The 19,965-nt window shown below is 51.1% G+C and overlaps 1 protein-coding gene across 5 annotated transcripts in view; it reads left to right on the forward strand.

Moving 5' to 3' along the window:
* tnrc18 (trinucleotide repeat containing 18) overlaps positions 1 to 19,965 on the forward strand; it is a 168,694-nt gene that overhangs the window by 138,263 nt on the left and 10,466 nt on the right. For 3 of the 5 annotated variants that reach the window (XM_078417645.1, XM_078417646.1, XM_078417647.1), the window contains exons 19-24: positions 1,296 to 1,440; positions 3,941 to 4,058; positions 6,439 to 6,514; positions 9,492 to 9,600; positions 14,699 to 14,815; positions 16,932 to 17,120. In XM_078417645.1, coding sequence (XP_078273771.1) covers positions 1,296 to 1,440; positions 3,941 to 4,058; positions 6,439 to 6,514; positions 9,492 to 9,600; positions 14,699 to 14,815; positions 16,932 to 17,120 — 754 coding nt within the window. The remainder of the gene's footprint in view (positions 1 to 1,295; positions 1,441 to 3,940; positions 4,059 to 6,438; positions 6,515 to 9,491; positions 9,601 to 14,698; positions 14,816 to 16,931; positions 17,121 to 19,965) is intronic. The other 2 variants (XM_078417649.1, XM_078417648.1) reach the window with 2 other exon arrangements.

Consider the following 19,965-nt stretch of genomic DNA (forward strand, 5'->3'; position numbering starts at 1 on the left):
ACTCCAGCATTTTGTGAATAAATACCTTCGATTTGTACCAGCATCTGCAGTTATTTTCTTATGCCCCAGAGTCTCTGTTTATATGTTTGTTTAGAGATACCGCGCAGAAACAGACCCTTCACCCCACCGAGTCCGCGCCGACCAGCGATCCCCGCACGCTTACACTATCCTACACACACACGGGGCAGTTTACAATTTTACCGAAGCCAATTGGCCCACAAAACTGTGCGTCTTTGGAGTGTGGGAGGAAACCGGAGCACCCGGAGAAAACCCATGCAGGCCACGGGGAGAACGAACAGACTCCGTACAGACAGCTCCCGTGGTCAGGGTCGAAGCCGGGCCTATGGCGCTGTAAGGCAGCGGCTCTACCCGCTGCACCCGGGTCGTTGAGTTGTACAGCGCTGAAATCTGCCCTTACACCCGCCACGCCCATGCCGAAGATCACGACCCGGAACATGGCCTATAGACAATAGACAATAGGTGCAGGAGGAGGCCATTCGGCCCTTCCATCGATGCTGTCTGACCTGCTGAGCAACTCCAGCACTTTGTAGAAACAAAGAACCTCGCGTGCTGGCTAATACACAAAAGGACACAAAGTGCTGGAGTAACTCAGTCTGAAGAAGGGTCTCGACCCGATACGTCACCCATCCATGTTCTCCAGAGATACCACTGAGTTACTCCAGCACTTTGTGTTTCTCTCCCAAGTCAACCATCCTGTCCCATCTACATCTGAACCATCGTACCACAACCAGGGAGCAGTGCTGAACTACTATCTACCTCTTTGGTGACCCTCGGACTATCCTTGATCGGACTTTGCCGGCTTTACCTTGCACGAAACGTTATTCCCTTATCACGTATCTGTAAACTGGCTCGATTGTAATCATGCATTGTCTTTCCGCTGACTGGGTAGCGCGCAATAAAAAGCTTTTCACTGTACCTCAGTACACGTGACAAAATCTAAACTGAAAAAAGAAGGTTGGATAGAAAAAGTAGCTGCTTTGTAGCACCCAATGTGTTAATATTCAACATGAAACATCCTAAGGTAGACACAAGATGCTGGAGTAACTCAACGGGTCAGGCAGCATCTCTGGAGAGAAGGAATGGGCGACGTTTCGGGTTCCGAAACGTCGCCCATTCCTTCTCTCCGGAGACGCTGCCTGGCCCGCTGCGTTACTCCAGCATCTTGCGCCTACCTTCGATTTAAACCAGCGTCTGCAGTTTTTTTTCCCCTACACATGAAACATCCTAAAGTGTGGGCATTGGCTTTGTGCTGACCTACTGCCTTGTGCCTCCAGCAGGGTCGCTGTAAGGGAGGTGCCGTCAGTAAACTGATGGAGAGCATGGCGGCAGACGAGGACTTTGAGCAGAATCAGGACAGCAGCTTCTCTGAAGATGAGAACCTTCCGCTCTGCATGCTGGTTGAGCGGCCTGCCAGCCCAGGTTGGTACCAAACCCCGTCACTCTGTGTCTGCTGAGGCTCCGTGTGTAGAATCGCAGGTGAGGCCTCCCGTACATCGGCAAGACCAAGCACACACTCGGAGACAGGTTCTCCAAACGCCTACTCTCCGCCCGCCAAGACCCGCTGGGTCTCCCAGTGGTTGCCAACTACTTTAACTCCACTTCCCCTTCCCCTTCCCCTTCCCCTTCCCTTTCCCCTTCCCTTTCCCTTTCCCTTTCCCCTTCCACTTCTCCTTCCCCTTCCCCTTCCCCTTCCCCTTCCCCTTCCCCTTCCCCTTCCCCTTCCCCTTCCACTTCCCCTTCCCCTTCCCCTTCCCCTTCCACTTCCCCTTCCCTTTCCCATTCCCCTTCCACTTCCCCTTCCCCTTCCCTTTCCCCTTCCCCTTCCACTTCCCCTTCCCCTTCCCTTTCCCTTTCCCCTTCCCTTTCCCCTTCCCCTTCCCATTCACTATTCAGAAGGCTGAGAGGGGATCTTATAGAGACGTATGAAATTATAAAAGGACTGGACGAGCTTGATGTAGGAAAAATGTTCCCAATGTTGGGGGAGTCCAGAACCAGGGGCCACACAGTCTAAGAATAAAGGGGAGGCCATTTAAAGCTGAGGTGAGAAAAAACATTTTCACCCAGAGAGTTGTGAATTTGTGGAATTCTCTGCCACTCCCTCTAACTACCCTCCCCAACCCCCCGATCCCTCCCCTTTCTCCCCCACATTTATTTCCCCCCCCCTCGCTCCCCCCTGTGTGCCGCCTGGACTCACACCTCCATCTCCCCTCCAACCCCTCCCCCCCCCCCTTTCCTGCCACTTTCCTCCCTCTGGCTTCACAATCCGCCACTTGTCAAACCTGTCTCACACCTTCTGCTCTTATCTCTGGCTTTTATACCAACCATCTGCCTATCAAACCACCGCCCTTGCCCGTGTCGACCTATTACCTGCCACGCTTTGTCCTGCCTCTCTCCCTTTTCCAGCTTTCTCCTCCCCCCCTACAATCAGTCTGAAATGGCCTGACCCAAATCGTCACCTATCCGTGTTCTCCACAGATGCTGCCTGACCCACTGAGTTACTCCAGCACTCTGTGAAACGTCACCTATCCATGTTCTCCACAGATGCTGCCTGACCCGCTGAGTTACTCCAGCACTCTGTGAAACGTCACCTATCCGTGTTCTCCACAGATGCTGCCTGACCCGCTGAGTTACTCCAGCACTCTGTGAAACGTCACCTATCCGTGTTCTCCACAGATGCTGCCTGACCCACTGAGTTACTCCAGCACTCTGTGAAACGTCACCTATCCGTGTTCTCCACAGATGCTGCCTGACCCGCTGAGTTACTCCAGCACTCTGTGCCCTTTCTGTGCACTAACCAGCATCTGCAGTATTTTGTTTCCTCATTAAGTACTGCCTTGCGTGGCTGTTTGCTGCTGTCCCGGGGGGGGGGGGGGGGGGACTGAGTTCGATTCTGACCTCGGGAGTGGTGTTTGCACGTTCTCCTTGTGACCACGTGGGTTTCCTCCGGGTGTTCTGGTTTCCTCCCACATCCCAAAGTCGTGTGGGTTTGTAGGTTAATTTGCACCCTGTAAACTGTGTATTGAAATGGATGAGGAAGTGCTATAACATAGAACTGGTGTGAACGGGGGGATCGATGGTCGGCATGGACTGGGTGGGCCGAAGGGCCTGTTTCCATGCTGTATCTTTCAATCATTTCAATCAAGTTTAGTTTAGTTTAGTTTATTGTCACGTGTGGTGAGGTATAGCGAAAAGCCTTGCTAGTGCTGGCTGAACCATCACCCATTCCTTCTCTCCAGAGATGCTGCCTGTCCCGCTGAGTTACTCCAGCATTTTGTGTCTTACCTTCGGTGTAAACCAGCATCTGCAGTTCCTCCCTACACAAATATTCAATGATTCTATCGAAATTGGTCAGGGCACTCAAATGGATATCAGGGTTTACGGGGAGAAGGCAGGAGAATGGGGTTAGGAGGGAGAGAGAGATAGATCAGCCATGATTGAATGGCAGAGTAGACTTGATGGGCCGAATGGCCTAATTCTGCTCCAATCACCTATTTATGACCTTATGATAAAAGCATATCCACTCTGACTCACCTATAACTTATGTTGATGGCAATCCGGTAACTGAACAAATACATAAAAAGAGGAACAATTTTATAAAACACTAAAACCTCCAATAATGGAGGGCCTAGCATTATTGTAAAATGTTTTTTTATTTTAAACTTGGAGATTTTGGGAAGCGTGTCTTAAACAGGAGTTTTGATGGAGTGCGTGTGGGAATGCAAAGACGTGCAGGTTTGTGGGTTAATTGTTGGGTAAATGTAAAAACTGTGTTTGTGGGATAGTGTTAGTGTGCGGGGATCGCTGGGCGGCGCGGACCCGATGGGCCGAAGGGCCTGTTTCCGCGCTGTATCTCTAAACTACACTAATGCGCGCGTTCACGGTCCAGGCAGTTTCTGGAGGTTTCCTTCTCTTCCCACAGCCCCGCGCTCCTGTGTGATCGACAAGGATGAGCTGAAGGATGGGCTCCGGGTGCTGATCCCAATGGATGACAAGCTCCTCTACGCTGGCTACGTGAAGACGGTCCACTCTCCTGACATGTAAGTCCCCGTCCCCCACACAGCGAGGGCCTCTCAAACCAGACAACATGCCTTTAGTCACAGAGTCACAGAGTCAGAGTCAGAGACACAGAGTCACAGAGACACAGAGACACCATAGAACGACTGTGAACGGGTGATCGATGGTCAGTGTGGACTTGGTCGGACAAAGGGCCTGTTTCTGTGCGGTATCTCTCAACCAAAGTAAACATTAGTCAGAGGGTGGTGAATCTGTGGAATTCTGTGCCACTGAAGGTTGTGGAGGCCAAGTCAATGGATATTTTTAAGTCTATGATGGACAGAATCTTGATCAGTACGGGTGTCAGGGGTGATGGGGAGAAGGCAGGAGAATGGGGTTAGGAGGGAGAGATAGATCAGCCATGATTGAATGGCAGAGTAGACTTGATGGGCCCAATGGCCCAATTCTACTCCTATCACGTTATGACCTGGGAACGAGTTTTATCTCTAAGTGCTGAATGTGGGAGGAAACCGGAGCACCCGGAGAAACCCCACGCAGGTGTAGTTTAGTTGAGTTTAGAAATACAGCCCGCAAACAGGCCTGGACTTGGTTTATTTGGCAAGGTATGGGCTTGGTTTACTTGGCAAGGTATGGGCTTGGTTTACTTGGCAAGGTATGGGCTTGGTTTACTTGGCAAGGTATGGGCTTGGTTTACTTGGCAAGGTATGCCTACTTTGAAGACGTTCTCCTAGCTGTGCCCTGTTTTAGTTTCGTTTTAGTTTCGAGATACAGCGCGGAAACAGGCCCTTCGGCCCTGCACCGAGCCTGCACCGACCAGCGATCCCCACACGTTTACACCATCCCACACTAGAGACAATCTTCTACATACGTACCAAGCCCAATTCTGATCCTTCATAACGTATGAAGTTCACAAGGGGTGGGAAGGAACTGCAGGTGCTGGAACACTCCGAAAATAGACACAAAGTGCAGGAATAACTCAGCGGGTCAAGCAGCATCTCTGAAGTCTGAAGAAGGGTCTTGACCCAAAGGTCACCTATGACCTTTTTCTCCAGAGATGCTGCCTGACCCGCTGAGTTACTCCAGCACTACTTTGTGGGTGCCTTGAGTTCGTGGTGAGGTTGGGAGAGGCTGAGTTGTGTGTGTTGTGTCTCTTGGTTTCAGAAGCACCATTGTTCCGTGGTAACCTAAGAGGCCACGCTGCAATCACATGCCTGATGGGCACTAATACTGAGCCCAACGCACACAATGACTGCTTGTTCTCGCTCCAAAAGATACAGTTCATCTCGTCAATGCTAATAATTAACTTCTAACTTAATTGGGTTGGGCAGGTAGTTCACATATCGTGCTTTTGGGCATGTGAATAGCAAATCTCATCAAATCAGAGCTAACCAGTGTCAATAATAATAGAAGCATAGAAACATAGAAAATAGGTGCAGGAGGAGGCCATTTGGCCCTTCGAGCCAGCACCGCCATTCATTGTGATCATGGCTGATCATCCACAATCAGTAACCCGTGCCTGCCTTCTCCCCATACCCCCTGATTCCGCTAGCCCCTAGAGCTCTATCTAACTCTCTTTCAAATTCATCCAGTGAATTGGCCTCCATTGGCAGAGAATTCCACAAATTCACAACTCTCTGGGTGAAAAAGTTTCTTCTCACCTCGGTTTTAAATGGCCTCCCCTTTACTCTTAGACTCTGTGGCCCCTGGTTCTGGTCTCCCCCAACATTGGGAATATTTTTCCCGCATCAAATAATTTGCAGCTCGCCACCGTTAGTGAGGAAGGCACCCTACCACAACCAGAGAGCAGTGCTGAACTACTATCCACCTCTTTGGTGACCCTCGGACTATCCTTTGATCGGACTTTGCTGGCTTTACCTTGCACTAAACGTTATTCCCTTATCATGTATCTATCCACTGTAAAATGGTTGTAATCATGTACTGTCTTTCCGCTGACTGGGTAGCACGCCACAAAAGCTTTTCACTGTACCTCGGTACACCTGACAATAAACTAAACTGAAATGTAATGCTGCCATTTAATTCGAGAAGCTAGAATATACTGTAAAAATAGGGATGTAATGCTAAGGCTCTATAAGGCACTGGTCAGACCATATTTGCAGTAATGGGCTACCGCTGCGCCACCGTGCCTCCGATAGGGAAAGTGGATAGGATGTGCAGGAAGGAATTGCAGACGCTGGTTTAAATCGAAGAAAGGCACAAAGTGCTGGAGTAACTCGGCGTGACAGGCAGCGTCTCTGGAGAGAAGGAACGGGTGACGTTTCGGGCCGAGACCCTTCCTCAGACTCAGTCTGAAGTCCTTCTGCTTTGTGGTGAAATAAGATGTGGAGGTTTGGAATGTGTCAAGTCTCTGGAGCATTTGCCTGAGTGTGTCCATTCTTGTTCCAGCTACCGGGTGGTGGTGGAGGGAGAGAGGGGCAACCGTCCTCACATCTACTCATTGGAACAGCTCCTTCAAGAAGCGGTGAGTGGTTTGTCCACCTTCCCCACGCGCCAATAAAAGACCCAAGCAACTGCTAGACGCTGGAATCTGCAGCGAAACACGCAAAGTGCTGGAGTAACTCGGCAACACACACACACACACAGAGTGCTGGAGTAACTCAGCAACACACACACAGTACTGGAGTAACTCAGCAACACACACACACACAAAGTGCTGGAGTAACTCGGCAACACACACACACAGAGTGCTGGAGTAACTCAGCAACACACACACAGTACTGGAGTAACTCAGCAACACACACACACACAGAGTGCTGGAGTAACTCGGCAACACACACACAGAGTGCTGGAGTAACTCAGCAACACACACAGTACTGGAGTAACTCAGCAACACACACACAGTACTGGAGTAACTCAGCAACACACACACAAAGTGCTGGAGTAACTCAGCAACACACACACACACACACACACACAGAGTGCTAGAGTAACTCAGCAACACACACACACACATAAAGTGCTGGAGTAACTCAGCACAACACACACGCAAAGTGCTGGAGTAACTCAGCAACACACACGCAAAGTGCTGGAGTAACTCAGCAACACACACACACACACAAAGTGCTGGAGTAACTCAGCACAACACACGCAAAGTGCTGGAGTAACTCAGCAACACACACACACACAAAGTACTGGAGTAACTCAGCAAAACACAAAGTGCTGGAGTAACTCAGCAAAACACAAAGTGCTGGAGTAACTCAGCAACACACACGCAAAGTGCTGGAGTAACTCAGCGGGTCAGTCAGCAGAGACCCAACCAGGTCCCTGGGCGATGCAGCGGTAGAGTTGCTGCATCACAGTGCCAGTGACCAGGGTTTCATCCTGACTACGGGCGCTGTCTGCACGGAGTTTGCACGCTCTCCCCGTGACCTGCCTGGGTTTTCTCCGGGTGCTCTGGTTCGCTCCCACACTCCAAAGACGTGCAGGTTTGTAGGTTAATTGGCTTGGTAAAATTGTAACTTGTCCCTAGTGTGTGTAGGTTAGTGTTAGTGTGTGGGGATCGCTGGTCTCGGTGGGCCTTTTTACGCGCTCTTTCATCTCTAAACTAAACTAAATCAGACAACGTGTCTGATTCTTTCTGTAAAACCCAATGAGTGCAGGAGGATGAGGGGTGATCTTATAGAGGTGTCCAAAACCATCAGAGGAATAGATCGGGTAGACGCACAGAGTCTCTTGCCCAGAGTAGGGGAATCGTGGACCAGAGGACATAGGTTTAAGGTGAAGAGGAAAAGATTTAATAAGAAACCGAGGGGTAACGTTTTGCACACAGAGGGTGGTGGGTGTATGGAACAAGCTGCCAGAGGAGGTAGTTGAGGCTGGGACTATCCCAACGTTTAAGAAACAGTTAGACAGGTACATGGATAGGACAGGTTTGCAGGGATATGGGCCAAACGCGGGCAGGTGGGACTAGTGTAGATTAATTTCAAAAGTGCTTTGTTCTTTCACATTCTGAGCTCATTAATCCCAATACAATTGGCTCCCAACAGGATGCCTGTTGTTTGCCGGACCTGAAAGGATCTGAAATTGGGTGATGGATGGTCGGCATGGACTCGGTGGGCCGAATGGCCTGTTTTCATGCTGTATCTCACAAACTATTATGCCAATTTTTTTTTAAATGCTCCCAAAATGTGCCTGTTATTTCCTTGAACTGAATGAATGAATGACTTAATTGATTGATTGATTGATTGATTGATTGATTGATTGATTGATTGATTGATTGATTGATTGATTGATTGATTGATTGATTGATTGATTGATTGATTGAATGATTGATTGATTGATTGATTGATTGATTGATTGATTGATCGATCGATCGATCGATCGATCGATCGATCGATCGATTGATTGATTGATTGATTGATTGATTGATTGACACTTTATTATTATTTGACGGCACTGGGCCTGTATTCGCTGGAGTTCATAAGAATGAGGGGGGACCTCATTGAAACGTATAGAATAGTGAAAGGCCTGGATAGAGTGGATGTGGAGAGGATGTTTCCACTAGTGGGAGAGTCTAGGACCAGAGGCCACAGCCTCAGAATTAAAGGATGTTCTTTTAGGCAGGAGATGAGGAGGGTTTTCATCAGTCAGAGGGTGGTGAATCTGTGGAATTCTTTGCTACAGAAGGCTGTGGAGGTCAAGTCAGTGGATAGTTTTAAAGCAGCGATAGATAGATTTTTGATCAGTGCGGGTTGTCAGAGGTTATGGGGAGAAGGCAGGAGAATGGGATTAGGAGGGAGAGATAGATCAGGCATGATTGAATGGCGGAGTAGACCTGATGGGCCGAATGGCTTAATTCTCCTCCTATCACTGATGACCTTATGATCTTGTCACATGTGAAGAGTCACGGTGAAATTCTTTGCTTGTACAAGTGCTCCTCAAGCTTACGGTGGAGGTTATGTTCCGAGAAACTCATTGCAAACTGAAAATATCTTTAAGTGGGAATGCATTGAATACGCCTGATCACGTAGCTGGAAGTGAGCGGCGGTCGCTGCCGTTTGCGAAGTCCATTATCGCAGGTGGAAGCGCGGTAAGACGGGCAGCGTCTGTACAGGACCCGCCCCGCGCTTCCGGCCATGTCACCAGGCGTATTAAATGCGTTTCCGCTTACGATATTTTCGGTTTGCGATGGGTTTCTCGGAACGGAACCCCTCCATCGTAGGTTTGAGGATCACCGGCACACCCAAGGTATGCAAAGAGTCGCCACACGAAGGGCGCCGACAAAGCCGCAAAGTGTCCCCGCGCCACATCCTGAAAGGATCGGAAATTGACACTTGGCTTTTAATTTTGCATCTCGTTTCCTTCCTGATCTCTCTCTCTCTCTCTCTCTCTCTCTCTCTCTCTCTCTCTCTCTCTCTCTCTCTCTCTCTCTCTCTCTCTCTCTCTCTCTCTCTCTCTCTCTCTCTCTCTCTCTCTCTCTCTCTCTCTCTCTGCCACAGATCATCGATGTGAAGCTTTCCTCCGTGAGGTTGCTGCCTGAAGGGACCCGCATCGCTGCCTACTGGAGTCAACAGTATCGCTGCCTGTACCCTGGGGCCGTCGTCAGAGGTACCTGTCAATGTGGAACCCACAAGAAATATTGAAGATAGACACTGGAGAAAAGGAATAGGTGACGTTTTGGATCGAGACCCTTCTTCAGACAACCAGCATCTGCAGTTCTTTCTTAGCTCAGTCTGAAGAAGGGTCTCGACCCGAAACGTCACCCTAGTGCTGCTGCTGCCATCTTGCTGAGTTACTCCAGCATTTTGTGTCTATCCTCGGTGTAAACCAGCACCTGCAGTTCCTTCCTCTTCATAAGTAGTTCTTCCTCACACTTCCTTCATGGGTTTGATGTGACTCTGTGCGATATCTTTCATTACCGACGGCACAAGATGGTGCTTGAACATTTCCACTGTCCTCCTGATTAAATATTACTGATTGTGTGCCTTGTTGCCACGTTCCCATCAGTTAACAATGGACCATTCTACATCCCCCCCCTTTCCGCATCATCGTCCCCTTTGATCTGTGTTTCCACACCTTGCCCTTCCATATCTCTCGTCTCCCTCTCAGTCTGAAGAAACGTCTTGTGGTGAAGCGACACCCATTCCTTCTCTCCAGGGATTAATTAGAGTTTAGTTTAGGGATGATGGAGCGCGTAAACAGGCCCTTCGGCCCACCGAGTCCGCGCCGACCAGCGATCCCCGCACATTAACGCTCGGCACGGTGGCGCAGCGGTAGAGTTGCCGCCTTACAGCGAATGCAGCGCCGGAGACTCAGGTTTGATCCCGACTACGGGCGCCGTCTGTACGGTGTTTGTACGTTCTCCCCGTGACCTGCGTGGGTTTTCTCCGAGATCTTCGGTTTCCTCCCGCACTCCAAAGACGTGCAGGTATGTAGGTTAATTGGCTGGGCAAATGTAAAGATTGTCCCTAGTGGGTGTAGGATAGTGTTAATGTGCGGGGATCGCTGGTCGGCGCGGACTCGATGGGCCGAAGGGCCTGTTTCCGCGCTGTATCTCTAAATCTAAAAATCTAAATCTAAATCTAAAAATCTATCCTACACACGCTAGGGACAATTTACATTTATACCAAGCCGATTAACCTACAAACCTGTACGTCTTTGGAGTGTGGGAGGAAACTGAAGATCTCGGAGAAAGCCCAAGGGTCACGGGGAGAACGTACAAACTCCGTACAGACAGCGCCCGCAGTCAGGATCGAACCCGGGTCTCTGGCGCTGTGAGGCAGCAACTCTACCGCTACGCCACCGTGCCTCCCAGGCTTGTCTGTTTGCCATCTAAAAGATGCTGCCTGTCCCGCTGAGTTACTCCAGCATTTTGTGTCCATCATCCGAATAGAAACGTCCTTCTGATTCAGCGATCAGGACTGTGACATGGGTTTGTGTCGTGGCTCAAAGAATCTCCAACAGGTTGACTGTATAATGATTTTGCTTTTTAGGCATAATAGATTTAGAGTTTAGATTTAGAGACCGCGCCGAGCAGCGATCACCAGTTCCATGTTATCCCACGAGCGCCTCCACTCCCTGCGCACCAGGCCAATTAACCTAGAAACCCCGATGTGTTTCTACCGCTGCGTGAGCCTTTGGGATGTGGGAGGAAACCGGAGCACCCGGAGGAAACCCTCACGGTCACCCCCTGCACGGTGGCGCAGAGGTAGAGTCGTTGCCTCACAGCGCCAGAGACCCGGGTTCCATCCCGACTGCGGGCGCTGTCTGTGCGGAGCTTGCACGTTCTCCCCGTGACCTGCGTGGGTTTTCTCCGGGTGTTCCGGTTTCCTCCCACACTCCAAAGCCGTGCAGGTTTGGAGGTTAATTGGCTTCTGTAAAAATCTCTGGCGGGTCGGATAGAACTCGTTGGTCGGCACGGGTTCCGCGGGCCGAAGGGCCTGCTTCCACGCTGTACCTCTAAAGTCTAAAGGGCGGCGGGTGTATGGAATGAGCTGCCAGAGGAGGTGGTTGAGGCAGGGACTATCCCAACGTTTCACAAGCAGTTAAGACAGGTACATGGATAGGACAGGTTTGGAGGGATATGGCTGGTGGGACTCGTGCAGCTGGGGACATGTTGGCCGGCACAGGAAAGTTGGGCCGAAGGGCCTGCTTCCACGCTGTATCACTCGATGACTAAAGTTCTCAGACAGGGTGCAAACTCTTCACTGGTAGCACCCGAGGTCAGGATCGAAGTGCGTTTTTTTTCCCCAATATAAAACGCTACCATGCAACTGTTGAATCCATCTGAAAGAGAAGGTGGAGACTCCCTTTAATATCTCATCTGAAAAATAGATTGGTGATGCTGCTTTGACCAAGAGTAACCTCCCATAAACGGCCACTTGGGAGGGACACTGCATCACCACGACTCCATTGACTGAGGTTCTTGTGAAATACAAAAATAAATTAGCATTCGCTTTAATATCCCTGTGTTCAGCACTTACTTAACCCGTCGGATGATGTATTTGTGTTACAATGAATCGCACATTAGAGAAGGGCTCCTCTTCTGGGGCAGTTCTTTTCTCCCAGTTGCTCCATAACCTTTGATCCAACCCCATCGATGGCAGTAAATCAGCATTTAAGGAACTGGCACTTAACGCGGTGACGAAAATGGTTAATTGGCCCCTAAAACTGACAGGGAGGTCTTCAGTGCTTGTAGGTTTTTTCCACACACGTCGAGACATTTGCTTTCGAGGCAGATTTATCACTCTGCTCTTGAATGTGATTCGGAGATTCATCATGGAACACGCTGACATTGTGATAACTGCTCTCCTTCAATTATCCTCATAAATCTGATCCGCCCTGCCCCCTCCCCCCCCCCCCCCCCCCCCCCTTTACAAGTGGCGGGCAGGAGACGGGACAGTTCGGCACTTTTCTAACCTGGTCAGTGTGTGGCCGACACTCGTGGGCGGCGCGGTGGCGCAGCGGTAGAGTTGCTGCCTTGCAGCGCCGGAGACCCGGGTTCGATCCCGACTACGGGCGCCGTCTGTACGGAGTTTGTACGTTCTCCCCGTGACCCATGTGGGTTCCCTCTGAAATCTTCGGTCTCCTCCCACACTTCAAAGATGTGCAGGTTTGTAGGTTAATTGGCTTGGATGTAAGTGTAAATTGTCCCTAGTGTGCGTAGGGTGGTGTTAGTGTGCGGGGATCGCTGGTCGGCGCGGACTCGGTGGGCCGAAGGGCCTGTTTTCGTGCTGTATCTCTAAACTAAACTAAACTAAAAGTCTGCCTGGGTTGTAGGCGGAAGGTTGAAAAGCATTTCACTGCACCTCGGTGACAATAAGGTATCATTCATTTATTATGGAGAGCATCATTCATTATGTAACAAGCTGCCAGGGGACACAGGGAGATAGTTGAGGCTGAGACTATCCCAACGTTTAAGAAACAGTTAGACAGGTACATGGATAGGACAAGGTTTGGAGGGATATGGGCCAAACGCAGGCAGGTGGGACTAGTGTAGCTGGGACATGTTGGCCGGTGTGGGCGAGTTGGGCCGAAGGGCCTGTTTCCACGATGTATCACTCTATGACTCCATTCATTCATTCAAAACCAAGCCTTGCAGTTGGCTGCAGAGAATGGTGACATTGGTCACATAGAAACCAAGTCAGTGGATGTGTTTAAGGCAGAGATGGACAAATCCTTGATTAGAACGGGTGTCAAGGGTCATGGGGAGAAGGCAGGAAAATGGGATGAGGAGGCAGGAATCGGCCATGATTGAATGGCGGGGTAGACGCGATGGGCCGAATGGCCTAATTCTACTCCTATAACCTGTGAGCTTGTGAGTGGAGGCAGCCCAGGCTACGCCCCCTGTCTGTACCCCAGCTAATACCCTATTTGCCACACATCCTACCTTGGAATGGGGTGGCCATGTATTGAGAGCAGCCTGCAAAGGTCTACACAAAGCACACAGGCTCATCATCTCAGTCCCTGCCCCAGGATTCCCAACATGTTGCCCGATCACAACAGGGGAGAGGTGTTGCGTTGAGTTCAGTTCACTGCCACCTGCACTGAGGTACAGTGAAAAGCTTTTGTTGCGTGCCAACCATTCAGCGGAAATACTGTACATCTTTACAACCGAGCCACACGCAGTGTACAGAGTCATGTAGTGCGGAATCAGGCCCTTCGGCCCAAGATACCCCATCTGTACTAGTCCCACTTGCCTGCGTTTGGCCCATACCCCTATAAACCCGTCCTATCCACGTACATGTCTGACTGTTTCTTAAACGTTGTGACAGTCCCTGCCTCAACTACCTCATCTGACGGACACAAAATGCTGGAGTAACTCAGCGGGACAGGCAGCATCTCAGGGGAGAAGGAATGGGTGACGTTTCGGGTCGAGACCCTTCTTCAGACCTCCTCTGGCAGCTCAGCTCGTTCCATACGCCCGCCACCCTCTGAGTGAAAATGTTACCCCTCAGATTCCGATCACCTTAAACCTATGCCCTCTGGTCCTCGATTCCCCAACTCTGGGCAAGAGACTCTTTGTGCATCAACCTGACCTATTCCTCTCATGATTTAATACACCTCTATAAGATCGCCCCTCATCCTCCTGCGCTCCAGGGAATAGAGACCCAGCCTGCTCAACCTACAGATCATAATCATAATCGCACTTTATTAACCAAGTATGTTTTGCAACATACGAGGAATTTGCTTTGCCATACAGTCATACCAATAAAAAGCAGCAGAGCACACAAAACACATTTTAACATGGTCAAAGGAATAATGGGAGTAAGGTTGTGTTCAGAGGCATGCTGGGGAGCTGAGTATTTCAGCATTTAAGACCACGACTGCAAACACCCTCACAAAGAAATGAACTCAAATCAAGTCAAGTCAATTTTATTTGTATAGCATATTTAAAAACAACCCACGTTGACCAAAGTGCTGTACATCAGTTCAGGTACTAAGAAACGAACATACAATGGCACACATACATAACAGCACATACATAAACAGTTCACAGCGCCCCCTCAGAGGGCCTCAAACGCCAGGGAGTAGAGATCAAGACGATTGGAAACCCGCGTCGGGATGGTAGCCGGGTCTCTGGCGCTGTGAGGCAGCAGCTCTACCCGCTGCACCACCGTGCCCAGCAGTCCATTCAAAGCCTCACTTTGCTCCTAACCCTGTCTCTCCCCCCCCCCCCCCCCCTCTGTTTCTCTGCTCTCCTCAGGCAGTCCGGACCCTGGCGAAGACGAGGATCTCATCACGGTGGAGTTTGACGACGGAGACACTGGGCGCATTCCCATCTCGCACGTCCGCCTGCTGCCCCCGGACTACAAGATTCAATGTACGTAAACCCAACGGCCTCAGTGCAAACCGCAGCCCTTCACAGCCACAGACTATGGCGGGTGACTACGGTCATAAGGCCGCAAGTGATAGGAGCAGATAATAGACAACAGGTGCAGGAGGAGGCCATTCGGCCCTTCGAGCCAGCACCGCCATTCAATGTGATCATGGCTGATCATTCTCAATCAGTACCCCGTTCCTGCCTTCTCCCCATACCCCCTGACTCCACTATCCTTAAGAGCTCTATCCAGCTCTCTCTTGAATGCATTCAGAGAATTGGCCTCCACTGCCTTCTGAGGCAGAGAATTCCACAGATTCACAACTCTCTGACTGAAAAAGTTTTTCCTCATCTCAGTTCTAAATGGCCTACACCTTAATCTTAAACTGTGGCCCCTGGTTCTGGACTCCCCCCAACATTGGGAACATGTTTCCTGCCTCCAACGTGTCCAACCCCTTAATAATCTTATACGTTTCGATAAGATCTCCTCTCATCCTTCTAAATTCCAGACTTAGGCCCATCGGCCCATCAAGTCCACTCCGCCATCCAATCATGGCTGATCTATCTCTCCCTCCTAACCCCACTCTCCTGCCTTCTCCCTGTAACCCCTGGCACCTGAATCTGTGGAGGTTGTTGGCGTGTGGAACTGTGGAGACCAGGTCACTGGGTGTCTTTAAGGCGGAGATGTTGACCGATGGAACCCTGCGGCCGGGACTCTGGACCTCCGGCCCGGCCGGAGCCTGCAGACCCATCCCCTTATCCGACTTTGCGGGTGGGTATCTCAGCCCCTCGGCACGCGAGGCGGAACGTTCCAGTACCGGTGGACTCCTCACCCAGGCCGTGACCCCCTGTCGCCCCGGCAAAGCGGATAGTCCAGCAAAGCTCTGGGCGCAAGGGTGCCGGAAAGCCAGTGGTGGTAATAGGCCCACATCGTTTCCACGTTCTAGATGAAGTGTCCTCAATCTTCCCCCTTGCTTCTCGCACTCTCATGTTATACTTTGGGGCCTCAAAAAAAGAAAACCTCCAAGTGATTTCACCGCCACCCCAGGCAGTGGCCAGCAGCACCCCAGGCAATGGCCAGCAACACCCCAGGCAGTGGCTAGCAGCACCCCAGGCAATGACCAGCAGCACCCCAGGCGATGGCCAGCAGCACCCCAGGCAATGACCAGCAGCACCCCAGGCGATGGCCAGCAGCACACCAGGCAATGGCCAGCAGCACCCCAGGCAATGACCAGCAGCACCCCAGGCAATGACCAGCAGCACCCCAGACAGCGGCTAGCATGCTCTTCACCATCACGAGGGGCGATCCTCATAACTGACCTGTTAGTTCGCAACTGTGTCCCGTGAAAGTGAATATTGAACTCCCGAGAGAGAGGGAGAGAGAGAGAAGGAGAGAAAGAGAGGGGGAGAGAGAGGGAAAGAGTGAGGGAGGGAGAGAGGGGGAGAGAGTGAGGGAGGGAGAGAGTGAGGGAGGGAGAGAGGGGGGGAGTGAGGGAGAAAGAGAGGTGGAGAGAGGTAGAGTGAGAGAGAGGGAGAGGGGGAAGAGAGAAGGGGAAAGAGGTGTAGAGAGAGAGAGTAGATAAGAGAAGAAAAGAGAGAGAGGTCGAGGGAGAAGTAAAGAGAGGTAGAGAGAGAGGTAGAGAGAGAGAGAGGTAGAGAGAGGTAAGAGTGGCAGGTAGAGAGAGTAGGGAGAGAGGCAGAGAGTGAAGTAAACAGAGAGGGGTAGAGAGAGAGAGAGAAAGAGAGAGAGAGCTGGGCTGTGAAACTATCTTCCCCATCCTGGTCACTCCCCAGAATCTGTTTTTGAACATTAGTGTAGTTTATTGTCAGGTGTACTGAGGTAGTGTAGTTTATTGTCAGGTGTACTGAGGTAGTGTAGTTTATTGTCACGTGTACTGAGGTAGTGTAGTTTATTGTCAGGTGTACTGAGGTAGTGTAGTTTATTGTCAGGTGTACTGAGGTAGTGTAGTTTATTGTCAGGTGTACTGAGGTACAGTGAACAGCTTTATTTGCGTGCTGTCCAACCAGTGGGAAGGCCACACACGTTTGCAATCGAGCCAGCCGTTGCATCTTGTGCCGTCATGAGTAGCACACATGTTAAAAGTGCTATGTCTGTCAGTGTCTGATTCAGAGACTGGCTTCCTCTTGACAGGTGCCGAGCCATCGCCAGCCCTGCTGCTGCCCGACACCAAGAGGCAGAGCAGGAAGTCCAGCCGAGACTCCACCGAGACCAAGGAGGCCCTCGGCAACACCCCGGCAACCAAAGCCAAAGGCCGTGGCAGGAAGACCCCCAGCAAAGGGACGCTCGGTAAGATGCTCCTCGACCAGGCCCCCCTTGATCTCTGGGGGATAAATGCTGGTTAAAATCGAAGGTAAACACACAATGCTGGAGTAACTCAGCGGGTCAGGCAGCAGCTCTGGAGAGAAGGGAGGAATGGGTGACATTTCGGGTTGAGATCATTCTTCGGACAGTCTGAAGAAGGGCCTTGACCCGAAACGTCACCCATTCCTTCTCTCCAGAGATGCTGCCTGACCCGCTGAGTTACTCCAGCATTGTGTGTCTATTTCCCTTGATTTAGTTTGGTTGAGAGATACAGGGCGGTAACAGGCCCTTCGGCCCATCCAGTCCGCCCCGCCCAGCGACCCCCCGCACACTTGCGCTCTTACGCACACGAGGGCCAAATTTATATTTGTACCGAGGCCAACCTACATACCTGGAGTGTAGGTGGAGACCCGGGCACCCGGACAAAACCCACGCGGCCCCCAGGGAGAACGTACAAGCTCCGTACAGTCAGCACCTGCGGTCGGGATGGAACCCGGGTCCCCGATGCTGTGAGGCAGCAACTCTACCGCTGCGCCACCGCGCAAGGCTTGGCCGAGATACAGGTACGCCAGTGATTCTCTGGCGACTTTAATCCGGACAAAGTTCCGAGAGGGCGCACCTGAAATCCCCCCCTGGAAGTCCCTCCGAAAAGGTGAGGCGGCCGATCTCGACCTCACGGGGACTTCTGCAGCCGATCGGCGGGTGGAACTTGCCCGCTGGGGCCAGGTCTCTGGAACTCCGGCCCGGCTGCAGCCGGCAGATCCGTTCCCATCGCCGACTTCCATGGCCCATTTTGCGGCCGGTAGCTCGGCCCCTCCAAGGCCGTGACCTCGGTCGGTCCGGCAAAACCGATAGGCTGTGGAACCAAGGGGTTGCCGGAAAACCGGTGGTGGACCTGTGCAGGAAAGCTGACCAATGATCCATCCTTTAGTGATGGAACATAGAACGGTACGGCACAGGAACGGGCCCTTCGGCCCGCAATGTTTGTGCTGAACCTGATGCCAAGTTAAAGCGATCTCACCTGCCTGTATGTGACCCACACCCCTCCATTCCCTCCGCTTCCACTGGCCAGTGATTACGTGCAGGAAGGAACTGCAGACGCTGGTTTAAACCGAAGATAGACACAAAGTGCTGGAGTAACTCAGCGGGACAGGCAGCGTCTCGGGAGAGAAGGAATGGGCGAAGTATCGGGTCGAGACCCTTCTTCAGACTGATGCCAGGGGAGGGGGGGGGGGGGATACATAGGTAAGGAAGTGTGAGGTGTGAGACCAGGGCAAAGGGGATGGCGATCAAGGAAAATGTAGATGAGATCATTGTTGGCTGGGAGAAGGTAAGAACAACAAAGCCAACAGAGGTCAAATGTAGTCGGTGACAGTCAGACTGGTCGGAGAACTGGGAAGGGGGAGGGATGGAGAGAGAGGGAAGTTGGAGAAGTCAATGTTCTTACCGCTGGGGTGTGAGCTGCCCAAGCAAAATATGGTTTTTTATTGTCACATGTAGACAATAGCCAATAGACAATAGGTGCAGGAGGAGGCCATTCGGCCCTTCGAGCCAGCACCGCCATTCAATGTGATCATGGCTGATCATTCTCAATCAGTACCCCGTTCCTGCCTTCTCCCCATACCCCCTGACTCCGCTATCCTTAAGAGCTCTATCCAGCTCTCTCTTGAATGCATTCAGAGAATTGGCCTCCACTGCCTTCTGAGGCAGAGAATTCCACAGATTTACAACTCTCTGACTGATAAAGTTTTTCCTCACTTCAGTTCTAAATGGCCTACCCCTTATTCTTAAACTGTGGCCCCTGGTTCTGGACTCCCCCAACATTGGGAACATGTTTCCTGCCTCTAACGTGTCCAACCCCTTAATAATCTTATACGTTTCGATAAGATCTCCTCTCATCCTTCTAAATTCCAGTGTATACAAGCCTAGCCGCTCCAGTCTTTCAACATACGACAGTCCCGCCATTCCAGGAATTAACCTAGTAAACCTACGCTGCACGCCCTCAATAGCAAGAATATCCTTCCTCAAATTTGGAGACCAAAACTGCACACAGTACTCCAGGTGCGGTCTCACTAGGGCCCTACAAACGTACAGTGAAATTTCGTTTGTTGGCAAACAGTTTGGTAAAGTATTGCCTTGCCTGAGTACTGTCCCCCACTGATACAGAGAGTGTGTAGAAATAGGCCGCTGGGGCGGCATGCTGGAGTATCCAATTCCAACATCATTCCCACGTGCCTGTGTGAAAGAGAAAGTCAGTGATGCTTGGAGACTGGAGGTCAATCACGTACGCACGCACGCACGCACGCACGCACGCACTGTCCTTCCGCAGACTGGAGCGCACGCGACGAAGGCTTTCCACTGTACCTCGACACACGTGACAACGAACTGAACTGAACTGGATATTGTCCTCCAGGAAACCATCTCGCCCTTCGTGGTGCACAACTACGGAGTTTTTGTGTTGTCGGAGGTGGCAGGATTGAGGGGTGTCTCATTGTCATTTTTGCCATAGAGGGAGTACAGAGAAGGTTCACCAGATTGATCCCTGGGATGGCAGGACTTTCATATGAAGAAAGACTGGATAGACTGGGCTTGTACTCGCTGGAATTTAGAAGATTGAGGGGGGATCTTATAGAAACTTACAAAATTCTTAAGGGGTTGGACAGGCTAGATGCGGGAAGATTGTTCCCGATGTTGGGGAAGTCCAGAACAAGGGGTCACAGTTTAAGGATAAGGGGGAAGTCTTTTAGGACCGAGATGAGAACGTTTTTTTTCACACAGAGGGTGGTGAATCTGTGGAATTCTCTGCCACAGAAGGTAGTTGAGGCCAGTT

This window comes from Rhinoraja longicauda, chromosome 21, assembly GCF_053455715.1.
Source record: "Rhinoraja longicauda isolate Sanriku21f chromosome 21, sRhiLon1.1, whole genome shotgun sequence".
Lineage (NCBI taxonomy): Eukaryota > Metazoa > Chordata > Chondrichthyes > Rajiformes > Arhynchobatidae > Rhinoraja > Rhinoraja longicauda.